Genomic DNA, 20,180 nt, shown 5'->3' on the forward strand with positions numbered 1-20,180 from the left:
GATGCTTATCTCTCCTTGTTATCACCTGCTAAGGAAGTGAGGGGCAGCAGGAAAGGGATCTCAAAACAGAAACAGGTTTGATGCCCTGAAATGAAAGAAACCACGTGTATACATAGCAGACACATCTCTACTACAGAAGCAGTTGCCTACTTAAATGCAAATATGGGAGACTAGGTAGATGTTTGAGCTTATTGTTTGTTTTTATGCTAGATCCCAAACCACAAAACCATTCCAAAAGTCAACTTTACACACATCAGCTTAACAAGTTTGATATGATCCTGTTCAGATTTGAACGCCACCAAATTGCAAAGAGCACTGGAAGCCTCCAGGTTGTCTAAGGCAATGGGAAGCAAAAGACTCATTAGCTCGCATTCAATGAAAATTATTTTTAAGACCTAACAGAGGAAAGGAGAGTATTGATTTGTAAATGCTTTATTGTTGAACTGATGAGACGACTTCTCATAACAAGCAATACTTGAAAAAGAGAAGCACATAACATGACCTGTTCTCTGAACCCTCCGTTTACTACAATTACCAAAAAACCATAAAAGCCACTAGCTAAGATTACAATATGATCTGACCTTACACTGGAGAAGTATATGGAAAAAGGTCCCCACAAAGCTGGCCTCAGTATGTCTGTGCAACTCTACTCTGACAAGCAAAAATCAGACCTGCAAAACAGAGTTCAAACAGGACACACTAAAGACATTGGTGATACTAAAGAGAAAAACAATCAAGCACATAGATCTGGGATTGCAAAGGATAAATTAAAATACATCAAGTTGTTTGTTTTCGGTAGTCAGATACAGCCCAATGAGATCAAAAAGATGATGATCAGAGTAAGGTCTGTTAAAGTGATCAAATCAAAAGGGATAGTGTCACTGCCAACAGCAAAAAATGGACCGGGAAATTGGAAAACATTTCTTAAGACAGTGAACAAAAGAGAAGTTTAATCAAATGCTTGCCAAATATCAGCTTTGGAAGGACCTATATTAAAAGCAGGCCAAAGTTATGGCTGTACCTATTTCACTTTTCACTGAAAGAGAAATCGATGGACAGCTATCTCCTTTCTTATCACACACACACTTTCCTCCAGTAGCCAACTCATTAAGCTCATTAAATGCTTTCCAACCAATTGCTCCATAAGACGCTGATGGAGATGATGATAAGTTTTGATGCTCTGTCACTTATCTTTAGGAGACGGAACCAAAACAGTAAACAAGCCTATAGCAACATCTGAAATGGAGCTATGGCTTTGAGAGTCCTGGTATTTTGACAATCAAAAGCCCTTCATAGTCAGTGCTCTGGTGCTACAGAAATTTTCTCTAAGTAGTGTTACTGGTAGAATGCAAAACATTAGAAGTGGAGTCTGGAATAATCAAGGTACGGAGTCCTAAATACAGTCAGCACAAGTAGGCTGCTAACATTGCTGTCAGTATCTTGGAGTACAGATAATATGACTGTTTTCTTGTGCCCGTGCACAGACATAAGTAGTTTCAGTTATTCTCTACTACAGGAAATTTAAAGGAAATAAAATATTAATATAAAACTGAAAAAACCTGACCATATATTAAAAATGCCTTTCTGCTGGTTTGCAAAATAGAAAAGGAAAATATTTTCTATTCCAAAGCTCACAGGTAGTGAAAGTACTCAGAAACCAGAGAGAAATTAGATTATAGGAAAAAGTGCTGTTGTAAATCAGACACAAACTGAAAGGTGGACCATTAAAATCATCATTAAATTAATAAATACATTCAGATTAGCCATTATTCTTGAATTCAGCAAATCTCTCTTAACACCAGAAAGAGGAGTTTTTTCAAATCTAAATATGAAGGCACTATTTAGTTCAGAAAACAATAGATGACATTCAAAAAGAAGTAGATGAAATTGCAACGTGATTTTTTTTCCCCTCTAAACTACATAGCAGGAATAAGGAGGACACTGAAAAGATATCCAGAAGGAATAACATTTTAGAAAGACTGCAGCATCTACAATGCTTGGGGTCAATTAGTGACAAAGAGGCCCGCCTTTGAGGCGGGGAAGAAAGGAAAATAGTACTTTGTAGAGGAAACAAAACTAGGACCATGTTATTTTTTCCTAATATGGGCCTTGGAAAATATGACACAGACAGGAAAGAAATGCTTCATAACGATGCTGATTCTCTAGGAAAGCCTTTTTTCAGAGTATTAGGCAAGCCCACTTTTAAGACTCCAACCTTATGTACATAGATTACCCCCTCCCATCCCTCTGCCACTCACGTTTCCTACTACACCAATCCCTCTTCTGAGAAGAGGGGCTTGAGAAGGAACCAAAATACTTTACTGACAGCTTCAGCCACAGTAGTCTTCCAGAGACACGCAAGACACAAAGCTAATAGCTGCCTTTGCAGTGACTATGCCCAGTAAGTGAGAAGGTGAGTTTGTAACAATATGACTGCTAGTCTGACCTTTAAAAATGGTGCTTCAAAAAAAATAGCTCTCTTCACTCATATTCAAGAAACTAGACAAGAAAGAAAAGGCTACTCAGATTCTACACCTAAATCTAAGCAGCACAGTAGTAGCAGATGGTACACAAGCACAGCTTTGTTTATGTTTCAAGACCTACTGTACACTTAGTGTAGCATTTGTTGATTTTAATTACTCAAAACTGAAAAGAATGACTTCAAAAACAAGAGACTTTGATATGACCATGATAAGATTTGCTAAAACAAGTTTCAAGATTTTTAGATATATTTCCTATCACAGACAGTAGCATAGACTATGAAAACATTACACTTATGTTTCATAAAAAGATGATTGTGCTGAATAATTCTGGTGTGGCCATGGCACTCTGGATTTCAGACTAGGGAAATTCACAGTCAAGTTTTAAATCCACTTACAAATGATTGATTAGCAAAAATGTGATGAGCTAAGGAGGAGAACTAAAAGTACATTTATCGATAACATTTATGGTCTTGGTAATTAAATTACCCACTCTGAAATAAATTCTGTAAAGTTGGTCGTTCCGATCCCAAGATTATAGGTATTAATAACACACAGGAAAAAGGAAAAAAATATAGAAGGCAGGGCTATAATAATGACTACTTAAATACATGCATATGATATCTGGAAACTCAAAAGAGGAGAAGCACTTTAGGTCTCAAGAACACTCTGTTCTCCTCCTCCTTTCTGATCATCAGCCACAAAAATACTTTAAAATGTCATAAGTAAACACCAGATACTTACATTTCCATTTTGAAAGGAAGGTAATGTACTGACTGGCCAGCTCACAGGAGCTGGTGGAGCATCCACAATTTCACACTTTGGGTCTCTTGCAACGATCATCCTAACAGAATTCCCACAGTTTCTCAGCACTTGGGCAACTTGTTCACTGGTCATTCCTTGCACATTGGTCCCTCCAATCTGTAAGATGTGATCTCCTGTCCGGAGCCTCCCATCCTTCAAACATAAATAAAATTGCAAAAAATGTTTCCAGTCGATACATAAAATATCTTTTCCATTACAAAATTGAAACTGTGTACAGGCATCTTCATGGCCATGAGAGCCAATGCAAGAAAATACCATAAAATTGACCACCACGGCAACATACTAAATAATTCAAGGAAGCATTTGCACTGTTTTTTCCACAGTAGTCAAGAGCGGTAAATCAACCTTTCCAAAACTGAGTAAGATACACAAGCTGAATAGCACCATTCCTAAGAAAGTGGTTATTTTCTCATTTAGGAGAAAACAGACAGCAACAATGTTTTATAATCTCACAGGTTGTTAAGTATTGCTGTTTCACAGAATACTCCTCATTGCATAGGGGTTAGAATAAAAAGCACTGCATTTTGATTTAGGACTTTTTAGAGTTTTTCCTCATACTTCTATATTAGCCTGGCAATGCTTTTCTCATATGACTAGCTCCAACTCGAGCGAGTAAATCCACTGACGGTAACAAGACTCCACACAAACCATTTTTTACATGATAATTATGATTCATGACCTACATCATCATTTCTATTATAAGCAAGCATTCATAGGACCAAATCCTCAGCTGGTATTGATCAGCACAGCTCCACCACCTTAGGTGCATTGATTTATGCAGCAATCATAGCGGAGTTATTCCCAGAACTAACTCAAACTCATTTACAAACTCATCCAATTTTAACATGTATATGTGCTCATTATTTCACGTGTTCTTAATGATGTCTCATTCAGCAGAGAATGATGTGGTGAGTTCTTAACTTACATGCTTCATTTGTAGCCAAAACACTTTATTCCTTACAGCAAAACAGGTGTTACACAATAATTAAAAAATACTCATTTATACATGACAGGTTCAGAGGGAGGCAGTCAAGCAAAAGCCAACATTTTCCAGTAAAGCTCTTTGAATCTCCAGTTTTCATTTCCATCCTATACTAGAGGAAGTACCTTAGCCTCTCTCTTTAGTATGTTACCAGATCTTGTCTGCATGGGCTCCAGACCTCAAATATTGTAACTTGTCATGACCAAATTCACATTAAAAATCCAAATCTGTTGTGCTATTGCATGTGTTCTACTCCTGAAATGGAGCAACACTTAGCACCGAGTCTTTAAAGATTAGCAATCAAAGGTTGCAAACTGTACCTGTGCAACTTTAAAAGATATCAGTAACTTCAAAAGGCTTTGCATCAATCCTAAATGTCTCCTTGAACTGGTCAGACCGCAAGGCAGGGATCAAAACCCCTTTAAAATGAAACCCACTAAAAATAGGACATCTTCAATCTATAAACTGAATCTTGCAACACAATTACTTCAATAGGGCAGATTCTCTTGCCCGACAATTCATTTGGAGAGGTTGTCCCTATAGATGTTGCCAAATGTGCCAAATTCTACAGAGGATGTGCAAATCCATTAAGAGTATTTGTCCTCCCCCAGACTGACCAAAGGCTGAAAATATCAAAAGTATTGAAAGTATTAGAAGATTAGACAACTTTTCAGAATTTCTGCATGTTCAACAATGTTACAAAAGCCAAAAAATGTCTGAGAAACAACTTAATTCATATCAGGTGCTGACTTTTTCCTCAATCATACCTTCAACATATTTATTTATAAAGTATGTGTTGGCATTCAGACTTTGATGCTATCAGCTTCCTTTTGTTTAAGTATATTAGTTTATTTTAAGACTGTCAAAACCAGTTAATTATACTTTACAATCAAACAAGAAGTGACATAATATAACAAATTACCCGATCTGCTAATCCCCCAGGAACAATTGTTCTTACAACTACTCCACTCGACTTTCCTCCTACAATTCCAAAGCCTAATCCTGAACCATCGTTAATCAGCTCAACATCTTCAACGTGGCCCCAGTGAATCTGCAATTAATAAAAACAGGATATTTTCATTTCAGTCGATCTTTAATGTTTCTCACTTTCACATGTATCGGGAATGACGAGAATTAATCAGAGCAATTTTCTCTCTCTACCCCACATACTAGAGATCTGTTGGATTTTGTTCAGTCAGCTTCATTTCCTTATAAATACGCAGTGGGATTTCTCATCTGTTTTTAAACATACATTTTGTCCTTCACTTTCAGGATAACAGGATACTAGGAAAAAGCTTGACTAAGAAAAAGCAATTTTAAGATTTTCTTGCCAAAACGAAAACTATCCTTCTAGTTTTTCAGAAATCTAGAATACTGCAAACAACAGAGAAAAACAGAGGCAAGGAGCTTGCACTGGCCTCGTTTTCACTTAGCATTGCCCAAATTCTTATTTCTGCTATTTCACTTACACACTCTAAACACCACCAGTACACGCTGAATTAATAGCGCAGTACAATATTCTGCCATACTGAATTGGAAGCATGTTTCTAAGCTTCACTGTACCATGACCTTATGTTCTACAAGACAATCTGAAAATAACAAAGCTGTTAAGCAACCCAAACCCAGCCAATGTTTCTGTCAGAATATCTCACAGAAACCAAAATGGAGCAAAGTAGGCAGATTTAAGTCTTCTGTGAATAAAAGATTTATTAGCATACTGAAAACCTTTGCCAAAGCCAGTTAAATATCATAAAAGACATTTAAAGACCCCCTGTAGAGATATATATTTGTGTTTTATTTTGTTAGTCTGTTCAGTGCAGATCTTTCAATGAAAAAGCAGTTAAAGTTTAATTCTTTAAAATTTTCAGTGCAATAAACAATATTGATTATCTACTAAAACCTTCAGATTTCACTAGCTCTGTAATAATCATGAGGGAAATAATTACCGAGAATAAGGAAAAGCACTGCTCTTAACCAGATTTTCATCAAAACCTACTAGCATAATAAATTAAGATTCCAATATTGCAAACCCTGGATTTAGGTGTGCAGTTCGACCAAATTCAGTGAAGCCACCTGGACCATATGGTTTGAACACAGATGGAAGTTCAGCCCTAGCTTATTACACGTCCCAGTGACAATCTCTCCTTGTTCAAGAAAACAGAAGGGTTCGCAATCAATGAAATTTGCAGATTAAAAATACCCTGATAAATAAACAGGGATTGAGAGGTTCTTTAACAGATACTTTTTGTTTGTCTTTAAAACAAAGACAAGGCTTTTTGTTTTGAGCAGTTTAAATTTAAATTGGTTGCGATATTTCAAGCAGTGCTCATGATAGGTTATGTTTACACTTTTTAAGATGTAATCAGAGCATCTTTAATTGCTGAACACAAGTAGGTTTCAGCTGGGTATACTCGTAAAATGCTTTACCCAGCCCATGCTGAACAGACCCTGCTGCTAAGAATATGTTGATCTACTAAAGCTTCTGCTATCCCATAAAAACCCAGGATCTATTTTATAACAACTTCATGCGGCTTTGCAATGGAAGCCTTATACTTATTGCATGATCAGTCTAAATGAAGTGTCATCGCATATAAAATCTGATTAAAGAAAAAAATCCCTATATGTAAAGCTTGCTAACACAAACAATTACAACCACAAAAAAATATCCAGCATAGTTCAAAATCTGATTTTGACAGTATTAGAACAACTCACAGTCTCAGGTGGATTTATATCACTTAATAAGACAGCCGAAGTTCTGCTGTTTCCTTGAACTGGCTCCCTAGCAACAACCAGATGTAGAGATCCTGTGGATTGCTGGAGGAGGGCAATAGCGTGCTGATGGGAAATGTTCTGATCCAATGGGGTGCAATTAATGGCCAGTATGTGGTCATTTTCCTTTAGTCTTTGATCCCTTAACAAAACATTAAAAGAAATTTTAAAATGCAGCATTAGTGACTTCACAACAGGCTTGTGTAATTTAAATATGAACATGCAAAATACACAGTTATGCAAGGTTAAATATTTATATATTAAAAAAATCTGCTTATTAGACTGTCTTCACCAACATACAAACTACATGCAATCCACACTGTACTGAACTGCCCAGCTGTATTTTGTTCCAACTTTATCATAGTACAGAAATTTGCTCAGTTTTTTCTTTTGCTTCTGTTCAAAATTCAATGAAATTCCCTCATCCTTTCTTGATGATATTGAATCACAGGGCGGAAAAAAATTATTTTTGTAGTTATACAATGAACTAGGAACTATTCTTCATTATGTTTAGCACTACATGATACTCTAAGTACCCACAACTCAGGCTATGATATTGTTTTGTATCATTATTTAATCTAAAGATCAATGAGCTGCATAATTATATTTTACTCAAAATTTACAGTATCAAACTTCAGACATCAAACTTTCTTCGAGCAATACACAGTTCAACTTATACCTTAAGATAATATAAATTTCACAGTTAATTCACCCTAGTGATGAATTTAGATTTGTGACAAGAGAGAAACCATCACTCATCTCCTTTGTTAAATATTCATTCTGAGCACGAGACCACACTGTTACATAGACAGACATTGCCTTCAAAGCTCTGTAGGAATCCAAAAAAAGTCACCAGGAGATCTTGTCTCAGAAGCAAAATGGGAAGCACGCTGGGGAAATTTTTAAACTCCGAAACAATATAACTGTACATCTTAACTAACGCATTTTAAACTTCCTTTTTATCATGCAATCTTTAAGACGTTTCCCAGAAATCACTTTCTTCAAGCACTAACCATATTTTAGATTCTCTCATCAAAGAAAGTGAGCAGCAGGTCATCAAATCCTAAAGTGAGATATTCACCCTCCTTTGACATCCGGATCAGTCCATCTGTCTCCACTTTGAAAGAGCCTAATATGCTTTTCTTTAAGTGTTCTCTAGTGTGTTCTCTGTGGGCCCATAGCCATTATCATTCCAACCTCTCCCCACTCTTTTTGTCATCCTGTGTTGGCACTTCCTGACATGTGTTATTTAAAAAGTGACACCAGTGACTTGAAATCTAGACACATTTTCTTGAAACATAATTCCAAGCACTGCATTTGTCTCATGCCAACTCTTGTGGTTTTACAATCACATTTTATTTTTAAAGGATTGCTCTGTCTTTTGTTGTTGGGTGAAAACCCACAGACAATACGGGAAGAAACTGCCTGAAGCCTTGATTCTATGATGACATCTGTGCAGGGATCTGTTGGGAGGATTGGATCTAAATTTACACAGGAAACAAACAGTAAAACCAACTATAAATAGGGCATTGTCATAGGCACATAAATAAAGAAACAAGGGGGGGGAAAAAATCTTTCAGGGACACAATGCATAAAAATTCAAACAGAGGCTAATTTTTATTTTCTTTGTATTCTTTTCCAAGTTTTCTTTTGTTTTTTAATCAGTACTGAAGATTCTCTTAAGTCAGTCATGTTTTCTGGAAACTCCATTTATGAATGGCTTGGATATTTAAAACTCATCTGAAAATCTGATCCTCAAAACATGAGTCCGTTTAGTTGAAAAGCCAAAATTCAAGATACCACCACCAAAATATCCCACCAGGTAACCCAGACAAACACGTTAGTCTGATAGAGTTTTCAACGTGAAAGTTGTGACTTTTCCCTTGACGGAAATACTGCAATTTTCCAACGCAATTATAAAGATCTCACCTGTCAGCTATGCTTCCTGGCTGGACTTCCTTGACAAAGATACCAACTTCTCCCAAGCTGTGATTTTTGAGGGCAACCACGCTAAATCCAAGACCTCCAACAGAAGGCTTTTCAATCTTTATTGATTCTATTTGTCTCCCCTAATAAAACAGAAAAAATTGATTTACTAATTTTTAATGCAATAGAATGAGCTAGTTTAAAATTTATGAACATCGGGAGAATTATTCTCCTCCTAAGACTAAACAAAGGCAAAATACTGAATATGTTATTTCTATAAAAGCTCCTCCATTTATTATTTTTAATATAGCAGAGTATTGGATATGCAAGCACTCTGAGGTTCTGAAACCTCAGGGAATTTAAGAGCTGCTTTCACACTTCATTCACATTATGAGATGAATTCCAAACTGGATGAAAACTATGAACGAAGTGCTGTCTAGAGCAATATATTTGGGATTTCTGGAAATGTTACATAGCTAAACTAAATTACTTGTCTTTTGGCTCCCCTTGCTTTTAATGCTGATTTTTAGGTGTGCATTCAAAAGATTGCAGCTTTTAAATAACGAAATTAATTTCCTTCCCCTCCCTGCAACTTCACACTTAATGCTAAAAAAAGTTTGCTTTTGTGACTGCCTGCTTTTCAGTTCTAATACAAGATTTCTGGGGTTGTTTACTGGGAAATATTACTTAGAGAATGCACTGCTATCACAGCTGTTTTATCCAAAATAATGTGCAGTCTTTACTGCTAAATCTTTTATCTGATGAGTTAATGACACACTAATGAGAAGACTTATGCTCAAAATATTACAGCTACATTAAGGTAGTCAATTAGCAACAGTTACTTAATATAGAAAGGCATAACTAACCAATTAAATTAAAGGTTCAAAGCAACACAGAACAATATATTTATGGTACAAATGCCAATCCCACATGGGTGGATGTCTGCACCTGTAAAACTTCCATAAGCACCTGGTACATGCTACATCACATGTTAATAAAATCAGCATCTGTCTGGCAAAGTGAAGACATACTAAATGAAGAGTTACATAAAATACTACATGCCAGTTCTTTTAATCATTTGCACTGTTCATATATTAACAAAGTTGGTACATTTCCAATTTAAAATGTACTTGATAAAACAAGTCTCTCCATCAAAACAAGTTTCTGCAGAAAATGGCAACTGAAATTTCTTTTCTACATTGGTGCATTTGGCAGAAAGTAAGATGAAAAAATTGGCAAAGAAAAAAAAAAAGCCAACAACCAAACACCACCAGACCACTTTCCATTGCTGAGGATAACTTTTCCCTGTGAAAGATAATGTCAGCACTTCTACTCTCTTACTGGCTAGGAGGCACCACACTCCCAGATACACAACAAAAGAGCATGTTTGAAAATATACTCCAAAAGCCTGCAAGAAAAAGTTTGACATTAAAGGAAAATAAGTTTAGTTCACTAAACCTGAGAGCCTTACCTTTGCCATCTGTTGGATGATTGCGTTAAATTCGTTAACTCCCAGGTTTGGAGTGAAGGTAGATGCTTTGGGTTCAGGTGAACTGCAAGGTGTATACATGCTCCCAGCAGCAACTGATTTGTCAGCAAACACTAGTAGCCCTCTCTTAGTAAAATCAAAATCTACTGAACGGTCAGGAGGCATATAATTAAGCTGTTGAAAATGAACAAAGATGCAGAAAAACTATTAAAAACAAAAGAAGAGATTTCCACATATATCATCTTGTGTGAAGACTGCCAAAGAAGTAAGCATACATATGTTCATATATGCCTATTCACACAAATATATTCACCTGTATAAATTAGGCAATGTTAATATATAAGCTTTAACCAAGCTACCATATCAAGTTTAAACTGTTTTTCGGAAGGAAACATTCCCTGAATGTTTCAGCTGTATTTCTACTCCACTCATTTTCTCCATTTCTTTCATTCTGCTTCCCTGCCTGTGCCCATTATCCTCTTTTCACCCTGATATTCCAGAAACACATGCAAAAGCGACAACATTGAAGAGGCACTCAAGCACTGTTGCAACTGTCAGGCAAACCTAGACAATTCTGGCACAAGAATCTAAATTTTTTAAGAGTCACTTAGTCACTCAGGAGCCAAAGGCCTGGTCTGTATTATCTCCTCCCCAGAGAGAGCCTAGGGTACAAACTAACTACCATTGAACATGTTATTGTTGCTAGAACTTGCAGTTCAACGTCTAGTCCTGACAGATAACGAAGAAATGCAGAAATATTCCCAGTGCGACATAGTAAACTGAAAAAATCTCATCCTCAATGAAATTGCTCACAAGGGACATGCTTAAAAAGAATTTCAAGAACAACAAAATTTTCTAGATATGATAATTCTGAACATTCTGGATATAAAATCCATTATGTCATAGTCACAAAGCATGATCTTAGATATATTTGCATTTTCATTCATTTTAATAGCTTGCAGGCATGCATCCAAGCTTTGGAAGGAAAGAACAGGAGCAGATATAGCACCTTTGTGAACATGGGAAGGAAGAATAAATGGCACAACTGCTACCATGCCACCCAGGCAGGAACACGTGCAATACATTTGGCAATGACAGCAAGGCGGCCTTGTCCCCCTGATACCCACCCTCTGTATCTGCAACTGGGCAGGTGCGGTAACAGCAGAGACAGGGATCGCTGCTGCTTGGGGTATGCCAAGTTAGTCCCTGATTTTAAGTTTGCATGCCTGACTCTGCTAACTGCACGGTGAGACCTGTTCATGCAGATGTGTCATTGATGTCCATGTCCACAAGGTCTAAGTGTCATTTGGCGTTATAAACCAATCTACCCAAGTTCCTTCCACTGCTGGAGCCAAGTCATTTTAAAGCTAGCTTGGGTACATCTGCATCAGAGCTTGGCAAATCTTCAGGTGTGGTTTTCTAAGTTATATTTCCCAAAACAGGTTAACCATTCTTATACAAGTCAGCAGGAACTAAGCGATGATGTCTTTTAAGGAGAAAAGATGCTGCCAGTTAGCTGATAAACAGCGTTTAGCTTCTGTGAAAAACAAAGGATCCCAGTTCCAACTGTGTTCAGAACTCAAAGTACTAGAGCTGATGTCTTTTGCAGATGCTTTTCTCAGACTGATGGGTTCTCAACGCCTGCCTCTTCTGCATCCCGTTCAAAACACGTTGCCCCATGACCTGTTTGTTGCAATACCGCTTTTCATTTCAGTAGTGACTCTGTAGACGATAGCTTGACAAAAAAAAAAAAAGCCCAACTTTCACTCACACCAAGTTACAGCTTATCAATGAGAGTGCCCTCATTAACACATGCCTACATACCTTGTTTTAAGTTCCAAATTCACTATAGTTAGCATCACACCAACAACCGTAATTTTACACTCACTTGTTCCTTCAGTTGCTTGATGGATTGCTGGAGGGTCAGTATCTGGTTAAACAAAGGGCTCCTGAGTGTGTTACGCAAAACAGTCAGGTTTTCATTATGTTGGGAATCTCTTTTCTCACGCAGTTTTGCTTGCAGACGATCAAGGATCTGCAGCACCTGCTGTTTATCTGCACCACAAAATAGTACATGTTAGGAACAGAGCTTCATTTCTCACTGCTTAAGAAAAGTAATCACTTTCAGACCACATACCTGCAGCAGGATTTTCAGGCATGTTGAAGAGTATTTTTGGAATTACTCAGAATAACCTATATGAGGTTTAAAAAAAAAAAAAAAAAAAATCAAATTAATGATTTATATATCCAAGCAGTATGCTAACAGATACACAGTCAATAAATGCAATAATAAAATACTAAGCTAACTATAACAAATTTAAAAAAAAAATATACTACTACCCCTTGTTGTTTACCCCAAGTATTCAACAAAGCTCTCAATATAGCTATTTGCACTGCAGCTTCAGCAGATCCAAAAATCTTTCCTTGTTCTGTGTGCTTTTCCTTTCACACACAGGAAGGAATATGAACAACTCTTTCAAATATGAGTAAAAATGCAGGTTATAAAAACAAACATTGGCCAAGAAAACTGAGAGACAGCTACGTTCAACCAAATTATTTTGAATATGGACATTAAAGTTGTGATCTTTTCAAATATACATACAGTTAAAATCTTCCTATTATTTAGAAGATACTTTCTACCCGATTAATTATTTGTAGACAGTATTCTTATGATAGCTCAGCCCTGCTGCATGGCAATATAGGTGAAACCTTGCATCTCCCTATAAAACAATGAAGTTCCCTCCGCCCACGAGACAGCAGAGCATTAAGGCCCAAAATTGGACAAATCAATCCCTATTCCAACACGTTCCTAAGGGAGGTCAGTTCTAATCGCAGCCCCAGTGCTTAACAGGTGAAAGCAGCCCATTCTCTTCTCCTATGTGAGCTTGCCTTTCTCTTTTCTGTGTATGTGACAAGCTTTTAAGGAGCAGAATATCCTTTATCATGCTCCTCTACAGTGCCAAATAGAACAGGTCTCCAACTGGGGCTGAGGCCTAAATGGCAGTATAAAAACAACAGACTTGCAATTAGCAGCGATAATAAATTTGTACCCTTACTTGCATGTTATTACATTGGTGCAGAGCCTGTCATTCTGAAATCTGTCAAGGCAGTTATACCAAAACATACATGAGAAACAAGATTTCTTCACTTAGTACAAGCTCCTCTGAAAGAAGTCAGCCATTTAATAGCACAATTTACATAATTTTAACTCTACCCAGTATATAACAGTGTAATTTCAGAATAATATATTTAGAAGTATTTCGGAACAAAAATAGCCATATATATATATATATGGGGGGGAAAAAACCCTCTGTATTTACTTTTTTAATCTTGCAATTCGAGAGTAGAAAGGGTCATATGCATCTGAATATAATACCAGGGTAAGCACATCCCAGGGGCTCTCTCCCAGCAGGACGTCTGATCCTTTCAGCTCTGCCTCTGATGCTGTCTGTGCTCACACTGAAAACATCCTGAGTTCTGGCAGGACACTGTGATATTTAACGAAATATTAAGTATGCAGGTGAATAGCTTCTCTTCTCCTGAAGTGTCAGATTAAGCTGATTTACCTAATAAAAAAAAAAAAAAAAAAGGAGGTGTGTCACAAACCACAATTTCAGATTTATGCACACTTTACTGTATCTAAGCAGCTTTGGCTCCTGGAGGAATTCCTGCAGAACTCAGTGGGTTTGCATGGTTTCCACCCAGGGCCAAGCAAAATGGGTCGCTTTGCAAGACTATTAACAGATTTAGGAGGTCATTTTAAATCAAACTCATAGCAAGAGTTGAAGTAGCAAACCCATACAACCCCTGAAAGATTTTCAGGAATGCATCTGAACTTCCGTAAGTGCTGCAGCTTTATTTTCTTTTCCATTTGAAATAAAACACTTCTAAGAGCACAGCAGCCTTTGATTCTGTGCTGAGATCTGATTCTGAAGAACAGATGAAAATACCATTTCCTTATACATTCCTGAGTCTTCATCTAAACCAAAAAGACAAAACTTAACCTCCTTGACTAAAAATATTGCATGATTCTTAACAAAACAGGACAAAGAATATAGAAATTTGTTCTTTCTTCCCAATTTAACTTCCCTCCGTTCACTTCCCTCCTCTATTTTTCTACCTCACATCAGCAGTTAAAAGAGGGAAAAAAACCCAACCAAACAAACCCTAAAGCAAGCGAACCAACATCAGAAAGGGATGCAAAATAACTCCTATGAGGAAAAGTGACTTGAAACACCTTTAAACCAGCAGTAGGGTGAAGAAAAGATTAAACCCAGAAAAGAAATCCAGCATGGCAGGAAATAATGCCAACTTGACAACACCATGCCCATCTAATAGCTGAAGCGAAGAGGCTGGTCCAGCTCCCCAGCCCTCTTTCATGCATTTTGTTCTTCCCTTTCCATCTGTGCTTGCACTCATTCATCTGATCCCATAGTGAGCTGGAACAGGGAGCTAAACACGCGGAAAAATCCTTCACATTTTGGTAGGGTGAGCTTTTTGCCCAGTTAGCTCTCAACTGCCAGCACTGGCATGCAGGAGGGGGGCAAGAAGTGCTGGGGAAGCAGGACCACACCTTGCAGCAGCTAGCGGTTGCAGTAGCTCAGATACACTGGCAAACTGCACCATGAGAAATAGCCTGTGCCGTTCAAAAACAGCCTCAAAGTGCCGCGCTGACAGTCTTCAAGATTAATCTTTTTTCCATTACAGCAGGTATAACAATAGTAATTATGACGATGGGTACAGATCCAAGAGGAAAAATTTAAGCAGAAAAATGTAGGTACAAGATCTACATCTGCCATCTAGGCAGAAGTCCCCTGGAGAAAGAGGTGCAAAAGAAGGGGGAAAAAAAAGATTAAAGACAGTTTCAGCTTCCTGCTTGAGCTGCTCCAAAGCGTTGCTAAGAGCCATTGTAGACCACTCTGCACCAGTGGACGCCAAAGTGGACCTCAGGTACAGTTCGTATAACAGTTCAAGTTTACACAGCACTTTGGGATTCCTTGTGATCAAAGCTGGCCTGCAGCCAGCTTGCAATGGTTTTTAATGATATTTTTTTTTGTGCAATATGTTAAAACCACCCTCAGTATTTCTTTGTTCTCCTTTCTTTCATAAAAAGAGAGTGGGGGGGAAAAAAAGTGTGTTATATTTTAAAGTAAACAGCTCCTTCTGGTGTGAGGGGATCCCTGAAAATATAAACTAATTTAAAGTTTTCAAGTAATGTATAATTGAGGACAGGTCTCTAACACTGGCTTTTGGGCACCAGAGAAACACACAACTCCATATACTATTGAGCTGTTTATGTTTGGGGACCCAAACAGCCTATCGTTAAACGATTTCCAAACACTGATGCTAAGTCCAAGCAAGATGTCAACAGACAGTTGCTAAATTAGGAGGTCCACTCCTAGACAATAATTTTGAATAGTGATCCAAAACACTATGGTTTGTCTTGTTAAAATCAGTTCACCCACTCCGCATTCAACTTCCTTAGCTCCATTCTCCGATTTTGACAGCCACTTATTTATCTTACTGATAGACAAAATTGCAAACCTCAGTTCAAAATTTATGTCACAACTCCCAATATAATTGTAAAATCATTGAGAAAATAATGAATTTCAGAAAGCTTAGTGTTTTCTAACACCAGCAAAAACCCCACACTCCAGCACAGCGTGCATCTGGGTTTTTGCTGTCTTCACTTTTGAGAGCTGAACTCAACGCATCATAGGGAGCAGGAAAGTTTCATAAGGTTTTGTATGAAATCCTAAGACTTGGATCTTCTTCAAAAGCAAACTAAGAAAAAAGGAATTCCCCCATGCTGATGCCAGCAGAGGTCATCAGAAGAGCTGAAAGGTTTAAGTCTTCTATTGCCATCACCCCCCTGCCAGACGCCTGCCACTTGCACGGAGACACGGGGTGCTCAACCCCGGCACATCCCAGAGCCAGAGGGGAACACAACACCCCTGGTAGTAGCCTTGACAAATACGTGCCCTCACAAAGGTCTGCTGAAAGACAAAAATAAGGGTTTTCCTGCTGAGGTCTGAAGGAGGACACGGTTTAGCCAGCAGAGATTCTTCTTCCCATTTCTCCCCACCCACCTAACAACTACAACCGCTTCTACCCTACGTCCTTCAACTTGGCCTCCAACAACCTGTGTCCTTCCAAGAGACTTGCCTGCAGGGAAAGTCCTGCCTTGTGAGAGGCTCTCCCTGTTCAGCGTGGGTGTAACCTTTTGGGACATGAAATACCGTGAGTCCTTAATACACGGGTGCTAACTGCTGCTGTTTTTCAAAAGCTTCTAGCACAGCCAATCTGAGCAGCCTGCCACAGAAGAGCCAAGGGTACATACCAATCCAAAGTAACCTTTCTGCACTAATGTGACTGTAATTTTTTCCTGGCCCTATTATCAGGAGTGACTGATACAGCGCATGTCATCTTCTTCATCAGAGAGATCTCGGACTTGGAAAATTTCAGCCCAAACAGTTTAAAATTTGATAAAGGCAAAAAGAAAGGAAAAACAGCATTTGTTAGTGTCATCTTAATCCTAAATTGTCCTAACACAGCATCACCTGTAACTTCAGATATTAAAAAATTATATCATTTACATGCCATCAAGTGACTATGTACTGTGAAAAAACAACACTATTCTAACACATATTTTGCTGTCCTACACGTTATGCTCAGTTTCCCATCCTGGTAACGCACAGAAGAATTCAGTCCAACCAAGCTTAGCACGTACACACCTTTCAGATGAAACCACCAAAACCTGCTGTTCTGTGTAATGCTGCAGTATTTGTAAAAAGTGCTATAGAGCACGTTCTGACTACTCCAAGCACTTGAAAGAAGGAAACAACTGAACAGTGCTAGAGTACCTAAACACAAATACACCATGCATCTCCAGGGTGAAGCAGGTCAAAGCTAAATATTGTTAAATATCAAAAAACTACTCCATGGGCAAACTGAGTGTGTCCTGTTGTTACATATGATTAGTGACCACAAGATGAGGAAAGCAAAAAAACACCACCCTGCATCTGTGATTACCAGTCTCCATGCAGATCAAGAGGAGCCTTAGTCACTCTCAAGGCATGCTAACTTTTAACAAGCAGAACCTGAATACTTATGGACTTCAGCCTCCATGGAAGTGCAGGTGTAGGTTTTCTGATGTCTAATAGAAGGGTGAGCTCACGCTGAAGCCATTCTCTGTGGAGCAATAACGTGGTCTCAGAAGCCTATTCTCACAAAGCTTGAGGAAAACTTGTTTCCGAGATCTAAATATTGTCATATTCCTCTGAAATTAGCCAATAAATCCTAGAATTACTATGACAACAGTGTACATGACTAACAAATCACTTCATGGGGAATGAGAATTGTTAGACCTGGAACCATACTGAATTTCTAAGCTTCAAAAATTTACAAGGAACACAAAAGAACTGTTTTCTTATTAATCAACTCCTAAATAAAGAAAAAAAATGGCTTTGTTAAGAATCTCCAAATTGACAGGCACTGACAGAAAGACTTGCAAACAGTGTGTTACTTCCCTAGTGCCTCCTCATCACTACACAGTCTCTCCAAGCAATGGAAACTGTTTGCACCATAACACGGCACTAAGATGACTCCTGCGTCCCGGAGCGCCTTCGCCTGCCATCAGGAGCCATGCAGCTCTCCCCAGCCTTTACCAGCAGCAACAGGGAACCACTGAGGCCCCTGGTGCGTGAAACCCAAAAGGCCTCGAGGTGGGAGTCTCTGGCCGATTCCAGGCTAGTATCCTGACCATGGCGGTGTTCACATTGAGATACGGGTCTGGTGCTGAGGAAGTGATATGGTAGGAAACGCTTCTCCCAAGGATCTATGCCACAACCAAGCACTAGCGCCGGGCAGAGCCTCCGTGTCTGAAGAAGGAATTAAACTACTCCAGAAAAGCTCTCACAACAAGCTGACTCTACCTGTCAGGAGAGTCACCTCCTCCCTAGAACCACACCTGCCAGCTCCCGCGGCGTCGAGGGCAGCGAGGCCTCCCCTCAGGCGCACGCCGGCCAGCCGCGAGCCGCCCCTCCGCCCTTCCCCGGCGCAGCCCCCGGCCCCACCGCCTTCGCTACCGAAAGTCATGCCCACGACACTGTCAGGGGGCCGGGGCCGAGCCGGGCAGGGAGCAGGGGGGCAGTGGCGGGCTCCCCTCAGCGCTGGGGGCGCTGCTGAGGCGAAGGGCCGCGCGGCCGGGCCGCGGGCAGCCGCCGGAGCGGCGGGCGGCGCTCGGTGCAGCCGCCGCGGCGGGGCAGGAACAGGGGCAGGGGCGGGCGCGGGGCTCCCCGCCGCGCGGTACCTGCGGACGGGAGGCGGCGGCGGCGGCGGTCGGAGCGGCGCGATGGCCGCCGGCTCTCACCTGGGCGGAAGCGGGAAGCGAGCGCCCCTCACCTGCGGCGCAGGAAGCCGGGGCGGCGCGGCGGGAGAGCCGCCTCCCGGGGGACGGCCGGGCCACATCCCTTCGGCGGGGGCGGGAGCGGCCCGCAGACCGCGGCCGGGGAGACACGTAGCGCCGATGCCCCTGGGCCGGGCCGGCTGGAGGAGCACCGCTGCCGGCAAACACCCCTTCCTGGCTCGGGGAGGCCCGCACCTCCAGCTGAGAGGTACATAAAAGCAGGGGCAAGCCCTCAGGTGTTGTGGAGAAAAGCGCAGCAGTGACTTGAATACGTCTGAAGGCTCGGAGAAGGGCAGAGCTCAGCATTTCTGTGCTACTTCTGAAGATGGGGCACTGGGCACCGGGAGTATGGGAGTGGGGTCCTGCAGGCAAAGGCTCGGGGCTGAAGCTCATGAACAGGACGTTCAGTCTGACCACAGGGACTAGCGGTAGCTGCTCTGTGAAATGCAGAGCTTAAAAGCCAGGTCAATTTTCAGATGGTCCTGACCTGCCTGTGTATTTATAAATACTAGGCCTGAAAGACATACATATCAACATGGCCACCAAACTCCCCAATGAGGTCAAAACATAGGTGCAGACTTTATAGAAAAGCTTTATTTGTACTCATCTGCAGTAAATTGGTGTCCAAACATGAATTCAGAGCCCTTTTGAACTCAAATTCCCCCAGAGGCCTCAGCAGCACAGCCCCTACCACTTCCACAGAAGGGAACAGCAAAAACCGGAGGATGGGGACTTGGATGGAGTTAAGGGATTGTAACACTTCCCCCACAGAGCACCAAATTGGCGATGCACAACCACCTCTCACAGTGCTCACCACAACCAGCGCTGCTCCCAACAGGACTCCAAAACACACCAAGTCACCTGCGGCTTCCGAGAGAGAGAGTGCGTTGCCTGGGATGGCTTGTGTGTGGGAGCTGTGGCTTGAGTCCCTGCAGAGGCAGCTCAAGAGGAGGGAATAAAAGCAAAGTTTTCCTACTACTAGTCACAAAATACTGAACAGACACCATTTTAGTTGAAGTTAATTGCAGGAACTGCAGGTGCTTTCTACCTCTGAAACCTGTGTGGTAGTCTGCTTTCAGCATTTTTAAAGATATATATGTACACACACAAAAAATGTCAAGTGAAACTCTCAAAAAATATTTTTATTCTGCTACACTGTTTCACTAGCTCATTTGCAGCAGATCTTACATAGCCCTGCTAGTTGCATAGGATAAGGACTATAAAAGGTTTGGAAGAATTAATTCACCTCATAACTTTGGATTGATTTCCCCTCTTCCTAGTGCCTGTTTTGTTTTACTAAGC

The 20,180-nt window shown here is 40.1% G+C and overlaps 1 protein-coding gene across 7 annotated transcripts in view; it reads right to left on the reverse strand.

Moving 5' to 3' along the window:
• Positions 1 to 20,180, reverse strand: part of PATJ (PATJ crumbs cell polarity complex component) — a 162,947-nt gene that overhangs the window by 141,450 nt on the left and 1,317 nt on the right. For 5 of the 7 annotated variants that reach the window (XM_076340044.1, XM_076340045.1, XM_076340041.1 and 2 more), the window contains exons 2-9: positions 13,848 to 14,037; positions 12,609 to 12,664; positions 12,360 to 12,526; positions 10,454 to 10,645; positions 8,986 to 9,125; positions 7,000 to 7,198; positions 5,210 to 5,338; positions 3,225 to 3,437 (exon numbers count right to left, since the gene is read on the reverse strand). In XM_076340044.1, the coding sequence (XP_076196159.1) occupies positions 3,225 to 3,437; positions 5,210 to 5,338; positions 7,000 to 7,198; positions 8,986 to 9,125; positions 10,454 to 10,645; positions 12,360 to 12,526; positions 12,609 to 12,630 (1,062 nt within the window). In that variant the 5' untranslated portion in view covers positions 12,631 to 12,664; positions 13,848 to 14,037. Of the gene's footprint in view, positions 1 to 3,224; positions 3,438 to 5,209; positions 5,339 to 6,999; positions 7,199 to 8,985; positions 9,126 to 10,453; positions 10,646 to 12,359; positions 12,527 to 12,608; positions 12,665 to 13,791; positions 14,038 to 18,782; positions 18,814 to 20,180 lie in introns of those variants that run through there. The other 2 variants (XM_076340042.1, XM_076340043.1) reach the window with 2 other exon arrangements.

The sequence above is a fragment of the Aptenodytes patagonicus genome, chromosome 5 (genome assembly GCF_965638725.1).
Source record: "Aptenodytes patagonicus chromosome 5, bAptPat1.pri.cur, whole genome shotgun sequence".
In the NCBI taxonomy this organism is placed as follows: domain Eukaryota; kingdom Metazoa; phylum Chordata; class Aves; order Sphenisciformes; family Spheniscidae; genus Aptenodytes; species Aptenodytes patagonicus.